Source organism: Maylandia zebra, linkage group LG4 (assembly GCF_041146795.1).
Source record: "Maylandia zebra isolate NMK-2024a linkage group LG4, Mzebra_GT3a, whole genome shotgun sequence".
NCBI lineage: Eukaryota > Metazoa > Chordata > Actinopteri > Cichliformes > Cichlidae > Maylandia > Maylandia zebra.
In genome coordinates this window covers 11,025,761-11,051,915 of record NC_135170.1, presented here as the reverse complement: position 1 = coordinate 11,051,915, position 26,155 = coordinate 11,025,761, and the positions used below count along the sequence as shown (strand labels likewise).

General features: G+C 39.5%; 1 protein-coding gene across 2 annotated transcripts; it reads right to left on the bottom strand.

Annotated features, from left to right (window-relative positions):
• Positions 1 to 1,000: 1,000 nt before the first annotated feature.
• On the bottom strand, positions 1,001 to 25,081 carry grb2b (growth factor receptor-bound protein 2b). Of its 2 annotated transcripts, none has more exons than XM_004562994.4 (6): positions 24,911 to 25,081; positions 23,270 to 23,528; positions 6,577 to 6,674; positions 4,107 to 4,229; positions 3,380 to 3,548; positions 1,001 to 2,032 (listed from the first exon to the last, which is right to left on the bottom strand). In XM_004562994.4, the coding sequence occupies exons 2-6, from the start codon at positions 23,345 to 23,347 to the stop codon at positions 1,847 to 1,849; spliced, it is 654 nt and encodes a 217-aa protein (XP_004563051.1). In that variant the 5' UTR covers positions 23,348 to 23,528; positions 24,911 to 25,081; the 3' UTR covers positions 1,001 to 1,846. The 2 variants fall into 2 exon arrangements, with proteins under 2 accessions (XP_004563051.1, XP_012777818.1); XM_012922364.4 differs by having other exon boundaries at positions 23,270 to 23,395.
• Between the last annotated feature and the right edge of the window lie 1,074 nt (positions 25,082 to 26,155).

Here is a 26,155-nt window from a genome sequence, read left to right as displayed (position 1 = left end):
AGGTGGAGGAAGGGTGTTGCTGAATGGGACATCTTGGATTATGTACACTGTCTCGCTGCAGGACTGGCAGGCCCCAAAAAGAGAGGGTGGGGCAGGAGGGGGTTGGGGGCTCAAAATAGCAGGTCGGAGACACTGAAACACCAGAGAGAAAGGCACTATCCAGAGAACAAGAAAACAGAAACCAGTTATACAAACACGGTAAACATGCACGCACACACGCACACAGGACCAGACATGAAATTAAAATGACAACACCGTGCTTACTGCAGCACAACTTTGAACGAAGAAAACAAACAAAAGACCAAAACAAAATCTTTTACATCGTTTACAGATGATCTCTCAAATTGAAGCAGAAAAGACAATCTCAGGTTTCTGAACTGCTGATCTGTGCCAGCTGCAGATCTACACTGGTGATTATTACACAACGTGATTATCCGAACTCAGCCTCTACGCTACGTGCATGTATTACAAGGAGGAGAGTGTCTGCATATGCATGCATGAAATGAATGTGTTTGAATGTGTTAACTGCCTCCACATATCCTCATTCACCAGTCTCTTCACAAATAAACACTAATTTCTTTTTATTTTTGCTGTTTTTTTCCCCCTCTCTACAAGTCTTAAAATCCCTTGCGTGGTTGTGAAATTCAGTTCTCCGACCTAGCTTCCCTCATGTTTGTGTCTATAGACTCTGTCAGCTACATTCACTGCCCTGGTAAAAAAGAAAAATGGCTGCAATAAATATATTGGCTTTCGGAAAGGTTGCTGACCTTTATGTACAGGGCTCTGTGTGACAGCTCTTGCAGCATTCATGGCTCTGCTATGCTGGTCAACATTAGCTTCCTGACAGGACTTCTTCAGAGAATCGACTTTACTTTCTCTGCGTTACAGACAAAAACATTTTTCAAATGGAACTTGTGACCCTTTAAATGTCATGTGGTTTTATCTGAGAGCCCTCAGATAATGTAAAGGTTAAAAAAAACGAAACAAAATTGACAATTCATCACATTCTAGAGCTACTAGGTCTTATTCAGACTGACAGAAGATTGAACATAATTTACAAATGGAAAAAACCCCAAAACAATTTGTGATGAGAGGTAAAACAGACAAACACATACAAATATATAATATATATTCTTAAAAAAATGACTTCTCTCTATAATTGATTTATTTATGCAGCCTGAGGCTGATGTACAATTCTCTGCCAATGATCTTAAACATGGAGACTTTATGTATTGTTGATGCAATCATCTTTTCCTCTTCTTTTTGTACATTTCTAAAACAGTTTCTTCTTCTTTTTTTTTTAAATTTTATATATTTTTATGTATTTTCTTTTCTTTAAAACAGAGTTAGGATTCATCAGTAGGCTCTTCGTTCAGTTGATTAAAACAAAAAGTGGCAAAGAAAGCAGAACAAAAGAAAGGCAGACTGTTAGGAAGTTAAGGAGGAGACAGAAGCAGCTGTGGGAGCGGTTGAATCATTTGGTTATCTTCACGGTTGAAGCAGGACGCTAATGTATGCTGCATCTAGATTTCCCTCAAAGACAGTTCGGTCCTCGCTGAGGCGTTCACTGTGAACATTCTCAGCACATATAAAAGTTGATTTTTTTGCTCAGCTGTCACCCACACAGCGTCGCCCACGACAGCGTTGCTCCTGTCATTTTTATTCTCTGTCTTTCAGTTGTTTGCGTTCTCTTTGCTCCCATTATCGTGGGATGGCCGAGAGAGAGGTGGGAAGGGGGTTGGGTTTGGGAAGGGTGGGGTTCAGATGAGATCAAAAACGATGATGATGGTGGTGGTGGTGATGGTTGCTGTTGTGGTGGTTGTTGTTGTTTACATGGTCTGACTGTTTACATGTTCTGACTGACAGGCGTGACGTAGTTGCGAGGGAACATGCCCGTTTGGCCGTGGCAGCCTCCTTTCCACCAGTTGGGGTCAGAGTTGTCCAGGACTTGAATGAAGTCGCCGCGTCGGAAACCCAATTCGCCTTCCTCCTGGGGGTCAAAGTCGAAGAGCGCCTGCACATATGTGGGATTCTGCGGGATCGAAAGATGATGGTTAGCAAAACTGCAGCAACGGGGATGCAATGAAACTAAAGAAAAACACTGGAATCCACACCGACTCAACTGTAAACGAGACAAAATTCATGTTCTGAGCACCCTACAGCCTAACGCCACAATAACAGACAATATCCATGACTACAACGAATTAAATCAATTCTGTGAAGCTTCAAAAATCGGCAGTTTCCTTCATTTCATTTTCTGCTTTGTGATCTTTATGAAACCTCTGCAGTCTGCAGCTTTTGCTCACACACACTTGCTACCTCACTATGTCCTCTCCCACTACCTGCCTCTGACACCCACAGATACACTTGACTCTCTGTCAGTCTCTCTCTTCCTCTGGTTTACCTGCAACTTCTTCTCATCTTTTTAAGTTTGACTCATGTTTCCTCTTCATCCTCTGTGCAACTAACCCTGCAACATGTCCCTCAGTCTGCAGCTTTACCGCATCCAACACCACTACAAAACCACTACTGCTAGTTCAAGGTGACATCAAGATTCAATCCGAGCGTCCAAACACAGCTGCACGTTAACATGCAGGGTTGTCAGAGAAGAGATCACGTGTTACAGAAATAGTTGCTAGATTTTCATCTGACGTCTGGCTGCCATCTATGGTTTTTATACTGACACATTAGCCAAGAGTTCTTTAATAGCTTCAGAAGAGTATAATCTCCTCTAGCTGAAAATGCAACTGCAATTCTCAAATAATCAGCTGCTCTTTTCTAAACCTTGTTCATAACCAATTTGGAATCCAGGACAGCAGGTCACCTGTGGACATTTTTAATCAACCTTCTGCCACAACACTGACAGCTGTGTTTGTACATATTCTCCAGTGAAAGAACAACATAACACAGTGTGATCAGGCAAATCGTGCATCTGCATTACTCATCTCCAAAATATTAATGCAAATGATCTAAGCAAAAACATGTCCTCAGAATACGCACATACAAATTTGAGGGACAGTTTTCCATTCTGCTTCAACATAACATTTCAGTTTTACTCATATACCTTTAAACAGTCAGAAATCAAAGCAACTACCTCCACTCACACATGTGCACTGCATGATGTGCAAGTGAAAATGAAAAGTGCACAACTACATATTGGTCTTAATCGTTCTGCCCTCATGTGCGGTCCTTTTAAATCCGAATACTAAGATGCTAAACGCATGTCTGTGTCTAGAAAAAATCTACGTACAGTAGTCTGTCAAAGACACTGCACCGCGTGTTTTTTTTTAGCGTTTTCTTTTTTTTGGGGGGTGGGGGGAAGAGAAGAAAAAGACTTCCAACCCACAGCTCATTTCGCTATGTGCGTGTCATGTCTTACCTGGGGGACCTGCTCTATATCTCGAAGAAAGATCTGCTGATTGCGGGAGACTGAGTTCAAGCGGTGGTATTCCACCAAGTCATTGAGGGAGTTAAACTTCACCACCCATAGGAAATACTTCCCAGCTCCGTCACGAAGAACCTTGAAGTGCTGGACATCATTTCCAAACCTAGAGAAGGTCACAGAGGGGACAGTAAGCGACAACTTCTGACAGAAGTACCTAGATGCCCTGAAGGCAGTGCAAATTACACATACAAACCACCACTTATCAAATAGGGATGTCTGACAGCCTTGTAAGTATTAGTCAAATGAATCAACATGCTGGTAACAGATTGGCATTTGTTCCAAAGCAACTAACTGGAATCAGAACAGTTCAGACAGTAATTAAGATCCATATCTTGGCATCAAACTTTACATGTCGCCTACTGTTCTTTCCAGAAGGACAGAATGAACAAAGACAGACAAGAGGAAATGTGTGTGTGTGTCGGCTGTAAAGTTAAGAACACTGAAGGCTCCGGTCCAACATGGCAAACACTGGCCACTGGAGGGCATCACTGAGACTTCACCAGAATAAGGAAGTGGCTTTGTTGATGACTCAAACATGCCAAATATGGAAACTTAGGAACCTGATCAAATGTCAGGAAACCATGTGCTGATATAATGATAATAGTAAACTGTATTTATAGATAACCAAGTGTGATACTAGTTGTTTCTATGTGATACTCACTTCACAGACAGAGAGAAATCCCCCGGTGCACTCTCGCTCTCTCTGATGAGGAAAGCGCCATCATGCCTCTGTTTGTTTAGCATCTCCTCTGCTTTGGCACGGGGAATCTTCCCAAAGAACCACCTGGAGAGCAGAGAGGACTCAGTGTCACATGACCGATGATACAAAACACCAAGCTCTCCCAAAGGTGGCAGGCTTCGAGCCCAGTTATACAAGGAACAACATATGACTGAGACTACATCCATAGAAAACAAACAAATAACAAAAAAAAGCAACTTTTACTTTGTTTTTACCATAAACAACATCCTACTGAGTCACTTTGAACCCAGTCTGTGGAATTTGGCTACACAAGTCTTTCCTTTTAAGAAATGACTAAAAAACATGTTTCTGCAAGCTTAGGTTTAACACACACACCGTTATTTATAGAAAGTTATTTATAAATCTGTATTGTAGGTCCCTTTTAAAACCTTATCTGATAACCTTTTACAGTAATATTGCGCAACCTCACTTGACTTTTGCATCTACCAAGCCAAAAGCGGTGTTTTACGAATACACAACTGAAGTAAGGGGAATGTTACGAGCACTTGTCAGTCCTATCTTCAAGAAAGGAAAGTGATCTCCATATTAAAATTAAATAGGTTCTGTTAATGATAAAAGGGTCTCGTAGACTTTCGTAATCTTTCTAAAAACCACACATGAAGAGCAATGAAAACACAGCTTGACCTCAACTCTCACATTGGCTTAGAAATGAGTGACTCTGAGGTTTTGAGATGTGTTTATTAGATTTTAAAGTGCACTCTTTTTTTCTTTTTACACACTTGAACACAGGACAATGCTGGGATAATTATTTTCAGTAGTCATTTCTAAAATATAGCAAATCTGTTTACCATTTACCAATCGTTAAATCTGTTTACTAGTGAAAATAATGTTTGGTTAGAGAAGCTGGGTACAGCACTTACTGCCCACTACTGTGTTCTATGCAAATTTATTAGACTACTAGCTTATCTAGCCCTACACAGATTCTGTACTAACAAGCTTGCAGGGTTAAGTGTGTTTAGGGTCCAGGTTGACTGAGTGGGACAGGCTGAGAAACGTTCAGCGCTGCAGTGCTTCTGTTGTGAGTGAAAGCAGCTTAATATATCACAGTGAGTGAGATTTATAAAGACTGGCAGAGAGAGGAAGAGAAAAATGGGAGACAAAGCAAGTGAAGGCTTTTTACTTGTGTAAATAATTAAAAAGTATAGCCAGCCCAAAGACGAAATCTTGGCTCCTTTACACATCGGTGAAGATCAATAATGTAATGGCCAACTCTTAATCTTGTATCAGGCTTGGCAGGACAGTGCGCCTGTGCAGAGTCCCTTTCCCTATTTGATAAAAGTAATAGCAGAGCAATATTGGAGCCAAGAAAACAGAAGTACTGGCATCAGAAACACGTTCACCTCTGTGAGAGGGAATTATTGAAACCATTTGTGTTCTTATTACATAACCGCACGGATAACCCACAAAACATCATTACTACTGGTAAGAGAAACAGAAATGCTCTTCTGCGAACTGCTGTACAGCACAGCTGTGTGTGCAGTTCTGTTGGGGAGTGCGAGTGCCTGGTGCTTTGGCTCTTTATTTTCAAAACAAAGAAAACTCGATATCAGTGCTGTCACTACCATTTCTACTTCACTACAGTATTGAATAGTTCCATCTGTAAACATTACAGTAAATATACAACCTGGCTGTCTTTCTCAGTGAACATCTGACTTGTGCTGAGTTGAAAGTGAGAAGTACGTACAACTTAGTAAGCTTGTCATGTTGCCATTTAAGGAAAGCAACTGGGGAACAAATTCAGCAGTTTTTAGGTTCAGATGGCAGCAGATTAACTGTGTCTGAGAGGGCCTGCACAATATCTGCTCACAGCATGCTCATTATGAAGCAGATAAGGAAACATGTTTTTAAACAGGAAAAAAAAAAGCCACACTGTTGAGAACCATCATACAATTATAAGTATTGTTGACGGACTGAAGTACTACAGATGATGCATGAAGCCCAGCTGAAAATCGATTCCCCATAACAATAATAAAATTCTGCAAACACTTTAGTATTGTTGTTAAATCTGTACAAATGATAGGCAAACGCACACTAAAGAAAAGGCTGATCAATAAGATCTCCTTTGAAAGGCACATCTGATAGCAATGCTGCAGTAGGTCAATATTCAATTAACTGTAAGAGGCCTTGAGCACGTTAATAAAGAGAGAGCTAATTTGGCACTAAGCACAGGTCCAGGGGTAATTGTCCTCTTGAGGATCAAGCCAGGAGTGATCTCAAGGGCTCTCTCTTACCCTCACACTCGGTCAAGTCTGCTCAGGTTGCGCATATCACTGAACAAAAGCTCCCCTGTTCACGCTTCAAAAATCAGTTAATATGTCCAATTTAATGATTTGCTATGAAAGAGTACAGATGCATAAGTGACAATACTTACGGATGGGGTTTCATCTGTATGTAATTCTTGGGGATGAAGCCTTCTCTTCCATCCTGCTCTGCCTTGTACCAGTTTTGATCACACTCTTCATTTAATACCTGGTGTTGGAAAAGAAAAGAAACCCCAAAACAAAACAGAGAGGTCATTCAAGTTAAAATGTCAACAAATGAAAAGCAAACATAAATTGAGCCTTACGGCAACTGGTTTAATTTCCTGTTATGTCAAGGTGGTGATTGTACTGCATACTAGAGAAGCTTTTGGTAAATATTAGCAAAGTACAAAAACACTGAGGCAAAAGCAGCCTGCAGCTTAAATCAAATGTAGCTTCAACCATAGATTTAAGCTGGCAAAAGAACAATAAATGTGTCCTAAACTTTAAAGCTATAGAAACTAACAAGCCAGTAATATCAGAGAGACACAAGACAGCTGTGAGGCCATTCAAGTCTGACAAGACAGAACCACAGTGCAGGTGTGCTGGGCTTGTGGTTCAACCATGTGTGTCACAATTTAATGTGCCTCTAAATGAATGCGTGTGAGGGAGGTCATGCAAGAGAAGAGGGGAAAAAAAAAAAAACAACAACAACCAAAAAATAGTATTTGGGCATTTCCCAATGTTAACCCCAAATCTTAATCTAAATGAATGTCACGTCACTTGATCCATTATTATTATTATTATTAGTCAATTACAGAGCCTACCAGAAGTTTCATATATTTCTTGTCTCCGATTCAGTGCGATGGGAGTATAATGGTAGATAATGACTGCATCATGCTCGCCCTGACATGCTTTAAATGTGCTCAGATGAGAAACAGTTTCCTGCCGAGTAGGGAGGAGGGGTTGTAGGTGTTTCACAAATATTAGGAACATAACTGATGACAAATCTAACTGCAAAGACAGAGAACATCCTAATTTTCAGAAGCTACTTCAGAAAATACCTGTGACAGCATGTTGACAATTGCGCAACGATAGTGTGGCTTTTAACACAAGTTTTTTCGGTTTGTAACCCTGATTTCTGTGGGCAGAATCTGTCTCCATGATGTGTGTGTGAGGAGCACGCTATAGAATGCTACTGAACGATCCCCTGTGTTACGTTGCCTAACTGTGTTTGTACTCCATTCTCAGCAGCACAACGTGTTACTCTGAGATCATCGCACTCACATCTGTGCCATTCTAAACAACAGCAGGCAGGAACAAAAATTACTCTCAGAGAAGGGAGATGTAAATAAGGAATGCTCAAGAACTTTAAATCTCAGTGTTGCAGCCAAATATTAGTACTGGCCAATAATAGCATGTTGACTGAGATCGGCATATCAGCAGATAAGATGCCATTCCGAGATATCAGTGGCAGATATTTATCTGGCATGTTGCATAATTCTGCCCTCGCTAAATGGTCAACTGTGGGATGAAGAGCTGAGAAATTTGAAAAGGGATTCTTTGTTTCCCTGACACAAAGAGGAAAACTTATTTTAAAGCTAAGAATTTTGATGCTCCCCTACCAAACCTTCTTTACCACTCACCACTTGACTGAAACCGACAATTATAGAGATCTGTGAATAGCATAAAATACTGAGCATCAGATGCCCTGTAAAATAGACCCCAATAGTTGGGTCTCCATATCCTTGTGGAAAAGCCTTCGCTGATAATTTAGCTTCAAATATATAAGTTGAAGAATTACACTACATCCCTCCTTAAAGTTAATTATGCATTACATAACATTGGTAACATGTTTATGCTTTCAAGCAGCATCTTGACATGTAGATTTGAAGGAAACTAAGCTCTAGCTTACAGTCACATAGCTTTTATGTGAATGACAACACAAAAAGGATTCAAATCCTATCCAAGAATGACTTATGCCCAGCACCAGCAGTGTATAAAGCCTGAAATGAAATAAATATGTGACACACATGTTACACAACCAAGCTGTCATTTGTTTGATTCTTTAAGAAGCTTTTAAGTAAAGCAGTACTGGCATTAAGCTCCACTCTGTCATCCAGTCAGAAATCTGAGTTGAAGGACTGTTCAGTTCTGAGCGAGTAACGTCTGCTAAAATCCCCCCACCATCTTGGATCAGACTTTCTTTGCATAATTTGGAGAAAATATTTTTAGCTAGAGTATGCACCCCATCCCTAATGCAGCATCACACATCAACGTGCCCCTCTATTATAGTCACATTTTCCCACTTTGCTGGCCCCCCTCCCCTCCACTTAAATTCACAATTTACCCTTTGCCCATCCCCAGACAGCTGTCTTGTTGGCCCAGTGAGTGATGTGGGTCTATTTGCCTGCAGAATGCCAGCTGTCCCTCAACTCCCCAGCTGCTAACCCTGCACAAGACCAGCATTACTCAATAAGGGAGCGGCTTTAGAGAGTGAGGGGAAAAAAGAAAATGCAATGAAGTGTGGGAAGGTAGATGTGTCCATATTCGCATGTGCAACAGTGGATACAGGGAGAACTGTAGTACAATGAAGTACAAGAAAGAGTGACTGTGTTTTCCCTAGTGAATGTAGCACTGTCAGAGCTACACAAGTCAAAGGGCCTTAGCCTCTGGGATGGATGCAAGCACACAAAACTGGCCTTTTAAGAACAAGCCTTTAGAAAGACAGACTACCCAGACTAATACTGTGTGGCATCATTCAGTTCTCTGCAAACACAAAGCTGAATAGTTACTGCAAGTGGAGCATAACAAGACAAGACAAAAAGGTGTTTAATCTGGTGGTAGGCTGTATGAGATTTTATAGCTTCTAATACAAGTTTTTCCAGGTCATCCTAGGTCTACAGAAAAATTCAGATCATAAATGTAAGACTAAATCCGAGAACAATATCCCAGTACATTTTATGGTAGGGAAAGTTTTTCCTGAATCACAAAACTTTATGATAGCAATGAAAAGAAGTGAGGGTGGGCGTCAAATCAACGGAGCAGATCTGGGGAGCACACATTCATGCTTCCTAAATAATTGATCACAAGTTACTGCATGGCCCAGACTATTGGATCAACTGACAGAAATTTGTAGAGCAACACTAGCAGACTAATATGCAGAAATCAAACCATTAACTGTATCACTAACAGCCAGGCCATGCTCAACTGAAACACCGTCAGTAAGAGAAGATTTAATGAAAAAGTCAAAAGCAAAGACTGATTATTACCCACGATATCTTTGAGATATTGGGAACGCCAAGTCAGTTTTGTAATACACACACTCCATATACTGTACATGGTCGCATAAATTGTTGACTCACAGGGTGGATCATTTTGAGACAGAAACAGCGCCCTGGGCGCACAATCATGAGCAACATGTGATGGCGCGAGTGACTGATTTGCCTGATCTATGTATGATGAAGTAGAACTCATCCAAGAAATGAGCATACAGTGTGCACCCTGTGGTTTCAGCAGTGCTGCGTATGAGGTAGAGGTGGCAAGAAATCTTAGTTGTCTTCTTCCCATCTACTAAAAACAAACATTAAAGCAACAAATACTGTAGGAGTACAAAATGTGCTCTTGTACTCTAGTGTAGGATGAAGAGTTGCCAACAAGTAAGAAAGGCAATGATTCATCTTCATGACCCAGGCTCAAGCCCACTTGTTGGCAAGCAGGCACTCTGCTGAAGCACCCTTCAACCCAAAGCAGCATCAGTCGTGCTGTTCAAGTCACCCTCCACTCTGACCCCCCTCAAGGAAAAAAACGTTCTCAGCTCGATTAATTGTTGCATGTAGATTGATATGAGCAAAGGAGACTGAATGTGCAACTGAAAATGAAACTTGAAATGGCATTTTACATTTCATTTTCAGCTAGGTGACAAGATCACATTAGATTCAGACATTAGAAACAATGGAGCCCCTTCACAATCAAATACAGTAAAGTGTAGAGTAGGTTACAAATATATTTACCGGAATTAAAGTTTGTCACTTGTGAATCATGTCTCTTTTCTATCACTGTAGAGACTGACTGTCTGCTAGACGCCACAATATGCCATTAGGCCTCCTGAACTCAAACTTAGTCCATGACTAAAGTTAATAACAGAGCACTGAGGTTGCTGCATTATACTGTATGCTTTAGTTTTTTCTTATACCTGTGAGAAAATAGTTAACAGGTAACAGTTAAAAATGCATTCAAATCTTAAAAACAATTAAAATTATCTCCAGTGTTCAAGCAGCATGTCCCCGAGTCATAGAAAAACAGTCTGAGAAGCTTTTAAACTTTTTAATAAGCAAGGAAGTAAAATCATCTCACGTAACCTGAAGATGTGCTCTACTTTGTTAAAATTATAGGACCTCCAGCCACAAAGTTACCATGGTGAATGTTTAAAGAGGGAACTAACATGGTCAAAAAACTATTTATTAGTGGTTTCCATTTGAATGCTTCTGGGTTGGCTTTCAAAACTGAAAGAATGGCAGTCCACGAGGAAAAGCAGAAATAAAATATTTGCAAGGTTGGCAGTTTTTTTTGAAACCATAGAGGAGACAACCACAGCATTCTGTCTGACTGTGCTTTTTTCCTGTCCAAGCTGAGCAAGTATTGTGCCATTGCATTTCTGTGGATGATACACATTCCCTCCCCTTCTCTGAAGATTTTTTTTTCCTTTGTAATCCGATTGAACCACAATAGTTGTATGAGTTTCTATTTGAGACGCAGGCAGAGGATTATCTCCTCCACAGCTGCCGCTATAGACTCCCTCCTCCCCCAGCTCTTTCCATCACACACTCTAAAATAATATACAACTTCCACCCACAAATTTAGTGCACACTATAGATGCATAAATGTCATGGCAGTCCTCAACTATTAATTTAGCATGTGTGTATAAAATAAAATGTACAATACAGTGAATAAATCCATGTCATAATGATGCTTGCTGTGTTTCAATGCCCTTTATCTTCAGAGCCCAGTCATCTTTACAGAGGACGCGTATTTAGACTAATGTACAGAAAATGATGCCACATAACAGGATTTCTTCACTTATGCATAACTAAAAAGAGCTGATGTTTTAAAAATAATCTGCCCTGCAGCTGCCAATGATTAAAAAAAACAAACATAATGTACAAAAGGGGAAATGACAGAAACCATAAAAATGGAAAACGAAATATAACATGTAAATTACACTTGAATGTTTAAAAGTCTTTCACCTCTTCACCACACTATCTGGGCAAATTCAACACTACAAATTAAAAATATTAAACTCGAGCCACAACATAAGGACAGTAAAGTCGATGGGACACACACCCATCAGGCATTGCCATCAGTGAACGTCATCATATTTGCTGATAGGCCAACAGGCGCCTTATAGGCAAATTCCGACTGATAAATCCAAACATCCCTAATGAAAACTTCAGAAATTAGGTACTAAATTCTTCTGTTATGTTGTTACATTGAGAGAGAAAACTGTTAACCAAAAGCTGCTATGACTGTCTATCAGAGGGCCTATACAACAATAGAGTCATCTGTTCATTATTGTCAGTATTTGATATGGAGTATATGTAACGATTGCATGGAGATTACCTTAAATCCCAAGCTTTAAGCTACAAAATGTACTTATGAAAGAAGAGAAGACACATCCACAATTACGATAGCATGAGTGGAAATGGTCATATAACCAAATACTGGTTAAAACGAGAAAGTGAGGTACACTGGGATACACACAGCTGCTGCAGAAAAAAAAAAACAATTTGCTAAATAAAGCACATGTCTGCAAAGTCCACACAGGATTGCAATAAATCAGCAGCAGGGATTACCTTGGACTGCGGGTTAATCTCAATGTGCAGCAGGTCAGAGAGGGGCCCAGACAGAAACACAGACACGCTAAAGCTTCATCTGACCCTCACAGGCCAAAGACTAATGGATCTGCCATTGGTTCTAATGGACCTGATAGAGACTCATCTGTTTTCTGACTGCACGGCACAGGATAACCTTGGCATACTTCAAATATTGCTCGGTTATCTAATCAGACGACAGAAAATTAGCAGTTACAAGAATAGTATACAGTTTTAATAAGCAAATTCACTGTAAGTCACGGGTAAGAAGACTCTGTGAACCAAAGCTAAGAGCCTACATATTTTTTTTAAAATTATTATTATTTTTTTAAAGCAACCCATTTGAAGAAGAAGATCATTTCCTGAAGTTTATAAGACATAATATTAATAATAATAATAATAATATCATCATCATCATCATCATCATAATAATGGGTAATTGATTGGTTTCATGAACAAACTAAGCTCATTTCAAACCAACATGGCAGACTCTATAGATATAAGTGTGCAGACAAAACTGAAAAGGTCAGGAAAAGCAGAAGCCCTTTGAGTGTATTATTAGGGTATGCATAATAGATTGATAGTGTGTGTGCCAAATTAAAGACTGTGCACAGGATCCTGAGATAGTCTTTAGAATCTCCACACTAATGCATCACCGACCAGATACCCTACATCTGTTTTCAAAAGAGAGACAACAGTACTTTGAGACCGATGGAGCGACAGAATTAAAACTTCAGCAGATTTAGAGACGTTAAGGGGAGAGAGGGGGGGGGGGGGGGGGGGGGGGAAAGAAGCTCAGAATGAGTTTGACCTCTTTTGCTCCCAGCAGGGAGGTAGCAGACTTAGAGCAGGGCAGGCAAGAGCCAGGAAGGCAATGAGTGTGCCCCTGATGCAAAAAGACACAGATTACATTAGATTCTAATAAACAAGGCTTGAAACACTATTTTAATTAAAACAATGCTCTAGGTCACTACCAAATGTGGAGCAAAGATTACAGGGCAAAAATCGTGCTTTCAAACACTCATTACACATCTAACCAGAAATAAACTGAATCCTGATATGTTCTCAAAGTGCTTTTACTGGCACATGGGGAATAACCAGTTTACATGGACTGAAAACAACATTGTTTTCATTGTACCAAACTAGTATTCGTTGGGAAAGAAACAGAAACAAAGTTAAAGATGGACGCATTGTGTAAAAGGTAATGAAGAAAAAGAAAAATCTTTATCATTTCTGGAATAATGCATCTAGGATATAACTGTCAATAATGGAGAAAACCATACAGAACAGTCAATCTTTTTAAAATCATTAGAAAGGACCCTGTTATAATTAAGCTGATTTTATTATACATACACATATAAAAAGTAGAGAAGGAAAGCTCTTTCACACCAAGATGCTATTTATACCAGGTTTAATTCTCAGTGCACTCTTCCTTCTAATGGATGGAGCGTAAAAACCACAGATCTGTTGTGCAGTAAACAGACGTGACAGTTTAGACAATTGTATCTATTAATAACAACTGTTGCACTTGAAGCAACAAGATTAGGCTAGTTGCAGTCCAAGGTGACTTTTTTGTTGTGCCAGTGAATACAGGTCACCATGGCCATATCAATTTTTGTGGGCCATCTCCTATGCTATGCACAGTGGGAACAAAAGCTGAGGACACCCAAAAGGGGGTGGAGGACAGAAAGAGAATAAATTATAACTTTTTGGTTTAAATACAGCTGTCAGTGTCTTTATGGTGCATCATCAGGGAGTGATGTGAAGATGAGAAATAGCGAGACCTAATTACAGCTCTAACTTAACACTCAGAGGGAATGACTAGTGAGAAAAAAAAAAAAAGAAAGGAAAGGCGCAGGATCAGGCAGAGAGAGGAAAAACAAGAGAAAAAAAAAAAAAAAAAACAGTGTGACAAGAGAGACCAAGAGAGCAAAATAGCTAGCTAGCAAGAAAGAGACGGAGAGGGAGAGAGAGCACTTTGAAGATTCACACTCCTTGTGATCAGCTTAGGAAAAGTCCTCAAGGGCAAATCACATAAAATGAGGCCATTTCTTTTTCAGAGCAGAGAGGCTATGTTTTCTTCTGCAAAGTGCACACGTTCTTTTTTTATGTGGTACCCTGTGAATTCACTGAAGGCTGCATCCAAGGGTTGTTCAGAAATATCTGCGACAACATCTAACCTGCACCTGCTGTGCCACTGAAATGGTTGAGGGCATACAGAGAGAAAAAAAAGATCAATTATATTATGTATTGTTAGGATAGACTGATAAGGGTATTGATGAAGGCTTTTCCGTTTGTGGAGAGGGTGACATCAGTAATCAGTCAAGAGATTTGAGCTGGCTTCATTACTACTTTGGAAGACTGATTTAATGAGCCACACAGATTGCCTTTGCTGATTACTGAATGACTGAGCTAATGTGAGTCTATGATGGCCACATCTTTAGGTTATACGCACATTTCTTTTAGCAAATGCAGACGTGTAAGGAGGAAGTACCTATTTAAAGTAAGCATGGTCAACACTATTATCTCTTTATAAAGGGCACTTTTAGTTCACAGCTACAAAACGGAATGAGTGTCCATCACCTGCACTATCAACCATTTTAATTTCAGTGCAGTTTACTTTAAAGGTCTGCCCTTTAATAGTTTTATAACAACTTACTTTAATTAGCCACTTTTGACAGCTTCATATAAACCGTGTACTACTGTGCAATTAATTACATTTAATGATATAGTATTACATTTATGATCCACCCCCCACCCAAAAAAAATGAAGTTGCACTAACCTACTTTCTGCTGTCAATCACAAAGCAAATGCCACGTGTCGCCACATTACATGTTGTCTACTCAGTCCCAAATACTTTGTCAAGTGGCTGAATATCAGTTGTGAAAGTGTGACTGCTGCGTATGGTCTACAGATGGCTCTTAGCACAGACAATTTATTGCACTAACAAGTTACTATCAAGCAAGGCCACAGAGAAGAGGGAAGGAGAGTGCCAATACAAGAGAGCAGATTTCAACTCAAGTGTTAGCTGCAGGCATAAGAGACTAAGTACACCATGGTCATTTGGGCAGCCATCAGCTCAAAGTGTGCACTCGCTGGGTCAACTGTATGTGAACTGTTCAGACCTGCTGTTGTGTATTGACTCTGAACAATGACAAAGGAACAGGACAGGAAAAAGGCTAGTTCAAACACACTTTCCTCCATTACTAACCTTAGGCAATATTTGCTCATATAACCCCCCCCCCCCCTTATCGCTATCCATTGGCACCAAACAAATGTGTGCTGTCACAAGAGGAAAGTGGTAACTAATGTTGACTCCCTCAAGCTGACCACTGACCCTTTTTGACTGTAACATTGTGTCATTCATGAATGCAGTAATGCGCCTAGCTCTTCCAATGACTTGTAGAATTTAATATTGGTTGAGCCTTAGCCTCTAGAATGCCTTGAATAAAATAACTTTACATCGCATAGATTATATTTTGATGTCACTAATGGGATTTTTGCTTTGCAGACACCAGTTACAAATTGTACTTTAAAGAAACATTAATGATAAATTGACTTAATCGACATATTATTGAGAACCATTTGAAATTGAACAAAGAACAGAAAGGCAGAGAAGCAAATAAATATATTTATCCAATCATTCTCTACAGAAATTCAACACTTAATCAGAAAATAGCCTGCTCCTGCACAAATCTGATCTCAATACATGCAGTCTCCGAGACGACACAGAGATCCTACAAGTCTCTGGCAGTGTAAAAGTCAAATTTCTATTAAAACAGCATGAATTTATTGACCCTTAAGCTAGTCATAGTCAAATTCAGCACTGGTTTACAAAGATGGCCAAGAAATACACAGTAAAGCGTGGCCAACCTAAACCCAATGATGGAAAGGAAAATAAAAATAGCAGTATTTGGATCCTGTGAAATCTTACAACAGCTCATCAGTTTAAGTTAGACTTATCATTTCAAAATATTCAAGCATTAAAAGATAGCACTGATATATTTTTTTTTCTCCATTTAGTGGTCAAGAGGACAAAAGGAAATCAATTCCCTAACTTGCGACGAGGGTGTCATTAAGCAGCAGAGACTGTGAGAAAGCAGTCAAGTAACTGGCTAAACGCTCCATCTTCCTTTATTATGCAACTCCCAAAAGAAGAACAGGTTGTTACAGAGGGGTATTAATAGAGCAGTTTTTGAAAAAAAGAGCACAGGCAAGTAATTTGACAACAATTCTACAGTGAGTATGGTGAGCACCTAGGTTTATCTATGTCAGAAAGGGCAACGCCTGTACTTTTCTTTGTAAACTCAGTGTTACAGTGTAATACATGCACACTGTGCTGCTGGAGTTTGCTGTGGAAACACAGGAAGTTGCTGGGGGTTGGAAGACACATCAAACAGGATGTGAAAACAGCTAAGCTTTAGTATTAACAAATCATATAGATGCATGGACATGCTAATAGGCCAGACTAGACAACTTTACCACAGACTGAGCCAAGTATGATTTAAAATAGGTTTGGGGCACCAGGACAAAGTGGGTGGGTGGTGATAATACAGTTCTTTGAATAGAAAACCACCTTAATATTCAGATTACGTCAAAACCAAATGTTGTGATCTAAATACACCCAAAATTTAGAACTTATGTTTAAGCTGTTGTTTACTCATATTTAGAGAAGACCTTCATGTAGCTAGCAGAAATATATGAAAATGTGGTGAGGAGTGTTCACTGACAAATGCCAAAACTAACTCGTTGTATTCACAAAGTTTCTTTCTTTCAAAAGGAAGTTCAAACTGCAGCATATATCATCAACCCTACGTGTCAACAAGTCTTTGAATGCACACTCTGTATTTGATTTCTCAGCATAACAAAATATTAGTCCTCTCCTTTGTTGGCAGATACAAGACATCCAATTTCATTAATGCCCGAAATGTGATACTGACAGAGTAGCATAACTTGAACTCTTGCCTACAGATTTAAAACTTATTTAGTTATTTAAAGTGTTGTCAGAGCATATTTTACAGTTGCAGTTCAAGGATATTTTAATGGGAGACAATTCTGCAAACTAGGAGGATGGGCAAGCTTTATTTATTTATTTACAGAAGAAATGAGAACAAGTGTGCAGTGCTGGGGGCAATGACCAGATCTGACTGTAGCCTCCTCATGCATGCTGCTTTGCCTCTAGATGCAATTTCTGACACAGAAAACTGACTAAAAAGAATCGTGTGTGTGTGTGTGTGTGTGTGTGTGTGTGTGTGTGTGTGTGTGTGTGTGTGTGTGTGTGTGTGTTGAAAAAGTAAAGAACACCAACATCTGTAACTGAGACAAGAACCACAGTTAAAAATGACACAAAAATGCTGGAAATACAGTAAGCTGCCAGATATGGTATCTTCCCCTTTTTTGTCTATGCATGATGGGAAATCACACTGTGAGACCAAGCTAGTCTGCACTATGCAAATTTGTCATGGGCCCACACACAGCACACTTGTACTGCGAGCCATTTTACACATAAAATCATGCCAGAGAATTATGAATTTCTGAAAACACCTAAGCATGGGTTTAAGTCTAAACGACTAACCTCTCTGTACGGTCAGATTAAGAGAAGTTGTAACGATGAATTGCAAGGCTAAAACAGGAAGGTTGTTGTCACAGCTTCGTCTGCCATTTGTTGATAAGGAGCAAATAAGAAGAATAAAGAGTCACAGCCTTAATTTTAATAGACAGTAGTTTATAAAATGCATTTAATTTTAGGTTGCTTCTTTAAAAGAAAACTCTGTTTATAACAAATACAACAAAAAACAAAGAAACTGCAAAACAAATGTTCTGTGAAGAAACACTGGAAGGGTAGACCATGTCTTATGTCACTCTATTTCCCAACTTACTAACCTAGAAAAATGAGACAACTCAATGTTGGTGTATGACTCCATGCTGCAAATTACTCGGAAGCCGAATAGGGAACCAGATGGGCTAAACACAGTGCTCGCTAGTTGGCTGACAGTAATAGAATATGACTTCTAAATATCTTTGTGACAGTGGGCAAGATAAGACTCCTTTTAATGTGATTGATATTCTTAAATGGGTTGCTGTAACAGTATCAAGAATGCAAACAGAAATAGCCTAACAAGGGGCCAGCCAGTTTATGCATTAAAAAACAAAGTAGTATGACTGACCACAGTAAACCACACTAGTGAAAAATAATCATTGCTAATAAATTTGCATCAACACACAAAACTGAATAAGCTTCTTTTTGCTGTAGTATGGCATCATTCATCACAACTTTCGTCTAGTTAGAAAACTTTAATTTGACATACTGATTTGAAAATTAGCCATTGTGCCAATTGAGTTAAAAAGTCAGCACATGTGGTGGGTGTTCAGGCCAAAGCATCTTATGATCCAAATGCAATTCTAATACCAATAGGATCCCCCCCCCCCCAAAAAAAAACAAAACAACAAAAAAAAAAAAAAAAAAAAAAAAAAAAAAAAAAAAAAACCCAAAACACTGTACCAACTGAAACTAGCCCTGCACACCAAAGGTGCGTTTAAAACCAGTGGAACAATTCCCAACACTGGGCTAAATGCTGCCTGGACAAAAGCTGGGAAATATTTTGAAGCTGATTTGATAAAGATAAAAGTCGCTTTATTCAAAAACTGATTTTGAGACTCGTTTTCCAAAGGGCCACAATGTAAAAATACAGGCAAACCATCTCTGCAACACCATCATATTAGGTGTGTATTAATGTTATAGCAGCTAGTACTAGAATTTACCAGTAACATTAAGTCAAACAGGCAATTCAGTAAAAGACTACTGCTTTTTATTCCAAGTATATCTGGTACTGCACCCAGAGCTCATACACCACTAGATGATTATTTTGACATTTGTGGTTAAGAATGTTTCCTTAGATGAGACGCTGTTTAAAAACGCCAACGTGAGGCCACCATCTCCGAGTGATACTGAAAATGGTGTAAAGTTAAGGATGCTACATACAAGCAAAGCCTTAACACAGGGCTGCTCTCTCATGAGTGGGACCCTTTGTCCTTAGAGCAAAGCTGTTTAGTATTAGTATCAGCAGCCAGATAGCACTGGTGATGGAAGCAATGGAGCCCCAACTAATATAGTCCACCTCAGAAAGGCTCTCTTTATATGTATGAAGTATGCTGTGTTGCATCAGGCAAATCAATGTGTTTAACAGTTTAGACCTTCTCTCTCTCTTTCTTTTTTTACCGTAATGTTACCAATTAAGACGGGAATTTGGTATTAATGTTTAAATAACTTATGTAATCAAACTGATCTTTACTCTCAGCCTTGAGTCAAACAGAGTGAGGTAGTCAGAAAGAGACAGACCAACTTGCGCATCTTCATTTCACTAAAATGACTGTAGCTAATGCAAAACAGTAGATAGTTTACAGACTGACATAAGGCTGGTTGGTCAGTTATGACTGCAAAGGCTGATCTTCAAGGACTTAGGACTATCCTACACTTAAAAAACAATGACAATATGCACAACATCCTGCTCTTACAGGTTTAACATTGTGCCACTTGCATAAAACAAAAACAGAAATTTTTTTTAAGACTAATTACTAGCTCAATCACGAGTACAGGCTTAACTGACAGTTATCAACGGCAGCCACATAGTTACATCGTTAATGTCCAGCAGGCTCTTGAGTGGAAAAATTAAATCTAATACTGGATTCTTGGACTAAAAGAGATTGTAGACAACAAAAAAAGATTTGAGGACACAAGCTGAGACCACTACCATTAGACTTCTGTTAGACTGACCCGGAGCAAGGCTTTAAGGCTGGAGCTGATGAACCGGATTTGCACAGTCCAGTGTGACAGCTGCTCCACATCAAGCTTGTGAAAGCACAAAAATGTGTCCAGTGTGACCCTGCTGAGTGCTACACAAATATCCTGAATTGACACTCGGCCAAACATGGACTGGGGTGTGGCCTCCACACCTAGAAGCCAAAGATGACGGCCTCTACAATTCAATGAGTTAATCAGTGGCAGGACAAGGCCTCTTCCTTATCAGGTGAGGCCTTGGAAAACGTTCAGCTGACTATTGGAATTCTGTTGCCTAAAAACACCCACATGGTACACACAGAAGAGGATGGGGTGAAAAGCCAAAAGTATTACAGCTAGAGACCAGTATGACGACCTAATCACCTTTTTGTGACAGAGGTTAGTTCAGGCTGCAGACACTCTAAATCCAAGGGACCAGCATAAAGATGGATGAGTAGACAAAGCCTTTAAAATGCTCAGTTGGTAACATCCTGCCACTGGATAACATCCAGGACTGCGGCATTCAAATTCCAACTTTCAAGGGCCAGGCCAAGGCAGCAACATGGACTGTGTGAAGGTGGTAAATCTCTCATCAGGTCCTGGACAATTGAGAGGCTCATCCATCACTCTGAAAAATCTCAGTAAACGGTACAGTGCACGATGAAGTTATTTTCACACTACAGCAGAGATGGTGAGGACAAAAGCGATGAGACAACCCAACCCTGAAAAATCCCCCCATCATAAGAAGCCAGAACCCTGCTACAGAGATGACTGTGGTGAGGTCAAGTAAACAAGAAGGCAGTTCTCAGTTGAAAGAAAAAAAAAAAAAAAAAAGTTCAAACACTACATGAAGCACCGGATCACCCACCTCTCACACTGTGACACAGTAAGAGAGGGAGGTCTTGTTGAGCTCCAGCAGTGCAATCAGTGCAGATTCTCTGAGGCTCTTTTCTCAGTTCTGTTGTGGCTCTGTCAAATTTCTGTAGTAAGTATGTCAGCTCACCATGACACTTAAGCTAAATTCTGCTAGTATATTTGGCTAAATTTGTTTGACAAAAGAGCTTGCAGCAACTGCAGCCCAAGTTACACAAGCATCAGATATTTTCCAAATGAAAACTAGGCAAATTAATGGGAACGATCTTGATGAGGACAGCATTCCAAAACAACCATGTAACATTTAAAAAGCGCTTTCAAAAGAGTTTACTCAGCACAGTCCACACTGAAATAAAGAAATGTGCTCAGTGACATGCTCCTCCACAGGTCACATAACTTAAGATTATATACAATCATTACTTAAATTCCCAGAGGTAATGCCAATTAATCTCATTTCAGTAGTCAATCTCATTTTGAGATTCTGGGCTCACTAAAGCTCAACAAAGCAAGTAAGACATCAAAGTGGAGCTTGCCTCCGTGTGTGCGCGAGGGTAACTCAGTGAATGACAGGAGTATGTTCCCCTTTATCGCAAGTTTCCTGAGGGGGAAACATTTAAAGCTTAGACTAATGCACAACTACTGAGGTGAGTCACAAAAGAGGAAAAAAACTGGATAAAAGAGGATGAAAGAAACTGGGGGGGGGGGGGGGGGGGAATCTACAAAAATCATGCCAATTCTTACATTCAATTCCACAAAAATTAACAATTGGTCCTATGGGCAAAGCAGCCAAGAAATGATTCAGATGAAATATGGACACTGCTCGGGGCAACATTCATCCTGACTTTCTTTCCCCGTTTTACAGTCCTTTTCTGTTGAGACAAACTGTATTACGTTTATTTCTGTAGCCTTTATCGCAGTGCACTTACAGTATAGTACCCCATGGTCATCAACTAGTGTGGAACAATGAATGAGAACATGAATAGTTTTCTTTAAATTTCAAACCTGCATACCCAGTGGGCACGAAAGATCAGACATTTTATATTCTTCAAAGACATAAATAACATATTTTATGCATTATGAGGAATGGAAAAGTAAAATCTAAGGTTCGAAAATTACAACAGAAAAAGGAAGAAGAGAAAACAAAAACCCCAAAATAAAATGTTGCCATATGTGTTCGATTTTTCTAAGTGTTTTTTACAGAAGTACGTGACTTTCCCAGTCACTAATGCATGTATTTAATATTTAATTGTGTAAACTGAAAGAAAAAACCCCATTTCCTATTAATTTCTTGGATGGAACTCATCCATCTGGTGAAAAGCTTGAGATTTCTTGACAAGACAGCTGGCAGTAGAAATTAGTGAAAAAGTTCAATAATTCCTCGTCTCATATGCAAATTTAATAGAATTTATATTTAGCTCAGTGTTTCCTAATCTGACTTTCTCTCTCCCTCTAGGCCTCTCCCCTCCTGCTGTGATAAGAAGTCTTTTCAAGACTCTGCTCAAATCTCTTTTTCAGGGAAAACGGCACCCATTCCCCTGACAGAACCGTCAACTTGTCTGCCAAAGCTGACTGCAAAGTAAAACTAAATGATAAAACAACAAAATAAAAAAAAAATAAAAAAAACTCAAACAAAAACAACCCCCACCCCCAATAATAAACTACAAAATTTGGCATGTTGCATGTTATTGCCCCTAATTTCATTCCACCTATATCACAAAGCAAAGCAGACCTTGGCCACAAAAGCAATTTACTGTGATGAGGAAGACTTGACCACAGGTTTATATTACTAGTCCATAAAAGAAACCTTTACAGCTTTTATCTCTTATTGTGACTTCTCAAAAGTCACATTGATGATGTCCATTTACAATAATTGTCTCTTTGTAGGCGTTTTCTCTACCATTAGAGGGCTCTAACCCTACAATATAAAGTGCCTTAAAGCAACTGTTGCTGTGATTTGGTGCTATAGAAATGCATTTAATTGAATAATTCATGATTTTAAAAATAGCAGAAACATTTAACCATAAAGGTTATGCCATCAAATGTAAATACCAAGCATATAATCACATGATAGTGGTGAACTTTGGATATTGAGCTACATCCCAAACTACCTGATGTGTTAGATTTTGTTTCCTTCTATAATAGCCCACTACTGCCGAGATTTCGCTTTATTGGCACTTTTACTCAACAGTGCCAGTAATGGATAAAAACAAAACCTTAGGGCAAGAATACACCTTACAGAGTTGCATAATTATGAGCAAAACAGACAAATCTTAACATTTAATGCTCAAATACTTGTCACTGACCTTGAGGACATCTCCACGTTTGAAACTAAGCTCATCATCAGCAGTAGCTTTGAAATCGTATTTGGCAATGGCCTCCATGGTCCTTATAGCTGCTGTAAAACTGCTTATCTGCAGCCGTTTCAGTGACTGAAGAGAAAAAAAAACAAACTAAAAAATGTATCCAGGCTTCTGTGATCAAATACTTTCTCTGCGTCTCTCCTCCAGTCAATGACCCGTTCCCTTAGGTTTGAGACCTCACATAAAGGTGGCAGAAAGGTACCTGCAAAAAAACAAACCAAAAAACCCCAACGTGAACAAATATAACTAAACAGGCAAATGTTAACCCACGAAGCAAAATTAAAATAGTCTATATTGCATTTTTAGTCTTTAAATTTTCACTAAAAATGCATACTGGACATACGATTCAACTTTATTCCCATTTGACTTCTGAACAGCCTCCAAAACACAGCACAATTTCATGACCAGTGGCAAAGCTCTAACCAGAAATTATCAGAGGATAAGGGAACAAAGTTCACTCTATCGAGTGTCAATTTCAACAGACCTTCCAGACAACCAACCACCTGGCCCGATCAAAGATAAGACGGTGGTTACTTAAGTAGAGATGACAGTGATACGCTGGCTAAACCTACGGCTATTTAGTTAAACAGATAAAGTTAAGCTATCTAATTAGTTTGCTGCTAATATGCTACCGTACAGCCCTGATGGGCTTTCGCTAATACAACCGTGTGTCTAATAAGGCCTTTAAACCTGACAGTCCACCAGATGACCACAGAGGAACACCAAACGGATGAGAAATCATTTTTCCTCTTTTGAAAATCTGCATTTCCTTTTTATTTTTGAGAACTTAACTATTAGGCAATAACAAACGACACATGACATATTTTTCTAGAGAAAACGAGTTGCCGTCACCGGCATCATCAAGTCCAAAACGTTACTACATTCGCTTTCGTTTGTGTCTTTTACAATAACAAAACGCCAAACAACTCATCGCTAGTCAGCGTTACCGAAAACAAAAGAACAAAAGGCATCGTCGCTGTCAGAGGTGGCATTAGGCTTAGTATTAAAAAGGGAAGCTTGAAGTCCAAAGGCAGACTGTAGCTAACCTTAAACATGACAACCTTCTCACACGCCCATATTATTGTGAAAATTATATGGAATTTTTTTTCATTTCAAAAAGGGCATGGAGAGCAACAGAGTATGGTTTTATACCTCTTTTTTTTTTCTTTTAGTCGCGCTCGAGTGAATCGATTCCGTTCCAGCCAACAGACTGCGCCCACTGTTCTAGAACGCTACAGCTAGCATACCGGCTAACGGTCGGACAACAATAACTGCGATGCAGTATGGTTATCAAACCCGAACCTCAATTCTTCCGCACCGGACCATCTGACATCGACATCACTTAAAGCTCGTGGCTGGTCTGAAAGAAGTGTGGGGTGTTTCTTAGCACCCGAGGCCTAGTCGCTAGTTTAACGCTAGCATATGTGGAAAGGAAGAAAACATCTTTTTTTTTTTTTTAAACATAGCGCAAGCTGTTATTGCTACTGCTAGCCCAGCTAACGTTACTGAACTTCACTAAAACAGCGTCATGAAATAAAACAGTACACAACTTTTGAGTTGACAAAACGCGTACTGAAAACTCACCACTATAGATATTCCGTTTCGATAGTGTCACTGTATAAAAAAACCCAGCAAAACTCTGTCGTGTAATTATCCACTCCCTGCTTCCTCTAGAGGCAACCAGCAAGGTACGTGTGGTGTCGCTTACACCCGTCCTAGAAGCCTAAAAAACTAGCCACTAGCATAAGGTTTATGACGCTCATTTCCGCTTCCTTCCAAAGAACTGGGAGGATCTGCCTCCGTGTACGTAAGCTCCTCCCTGCTAGTCTTTTTCAGTGTTAAGGAAAATTAATTTTCGCAGAGACATACTAGTTGTTAAGATTCACTCACTCTAAATCGTTCAATTTCTTTTTTTTTTTTATCAACAGCTAAATAGCACCTATTTGTACCACGTGACTAAGGCACTGAGATCAGTTTAGCCAAGATAACTTTTAAATAATCCGGTTTAACTAAACCTAACGTCAGCAATTACACCAGCTAATCACGTGAAAATGGCACTCTGAAAGGTTATCCAAGAGGCAGTGACACCACAGCATGGGCAGAACCAAACTGTTTTCATAATCCTCAAAAGAAGAACAAACTATAACACGGAGAGAAAAAGAGGAAATAAAATATGTAATCCAAGATGAAAAGAAACTCAGCTGCAATTAAAGAAAGGAAAGCTGGCAAAAGATGACAACTGTGCAAGCCAGTATTATCACTAACATCACTACCTGTGAACAGATCGGACTTAATGGATTCAGCCGCTTCTACTGAAAGAAAAGCTATAGGAAATGTCAGTAAACTTGTCCACAAGGAATCCATGTGACTACCTGATAGCCAGGCTGCAGTTTGTGAGATTAGGCAGAGCTTTGTCTGATTTGGTGACGGTATAGTAGCTCTACAGGAGACTCTGCTGTCTCCATTTCCGATGGCTCTTTCCTGTTGAAGCTGAGATCCTTCAATGTATGCAGCAAAAATGATGACCACCTTCTCTAACAGTGATTCAGCTCCACTGCCACATGCTATCACAATATATCTGACAGAGAGGCACCTACCAGATAATATTATCATTATCATTAATATATTCTTATTCACCATCTCAGTTGTGTAACAAACGAATACTCCCAAAACGGGATAAAGATTTATCATCATCATCATGTCTTGTCATATGTTTATCCTTATTCTTTGAGCTAAAATCTTGTGGTGTCTAATGATCGTGAGATGCCAAAAAATCATAATTGTGGTGAATAGAAGGCATTTAAGGTCAACAAGCCTGCAATACTTTAG

Bases quoted from the DNA above. Each gene is read 5' to 3' on its own strand.
- grb2b (XM_004562994.4), bottom strand. From the start codon at position 23,347: ATGGAGGCCATTGCCAAATACGATTTCAAAGCTACTGCTGATGATGAG. The intron at 6,675-23,269 runs GTCAGTGACAAG...TTCCAACACCAG, and splicing joins AACGTGGAGATGTCCTCAAG to GTATTAAATGAAGAGTGTGA. The intron at 2,033-3,379 runs GTAAGACATGAC...TCGATCCCGCAG, and splicing joins ATATAGAGCAGGTCCCCCAG to AATCCCACATATGTGCAGGC.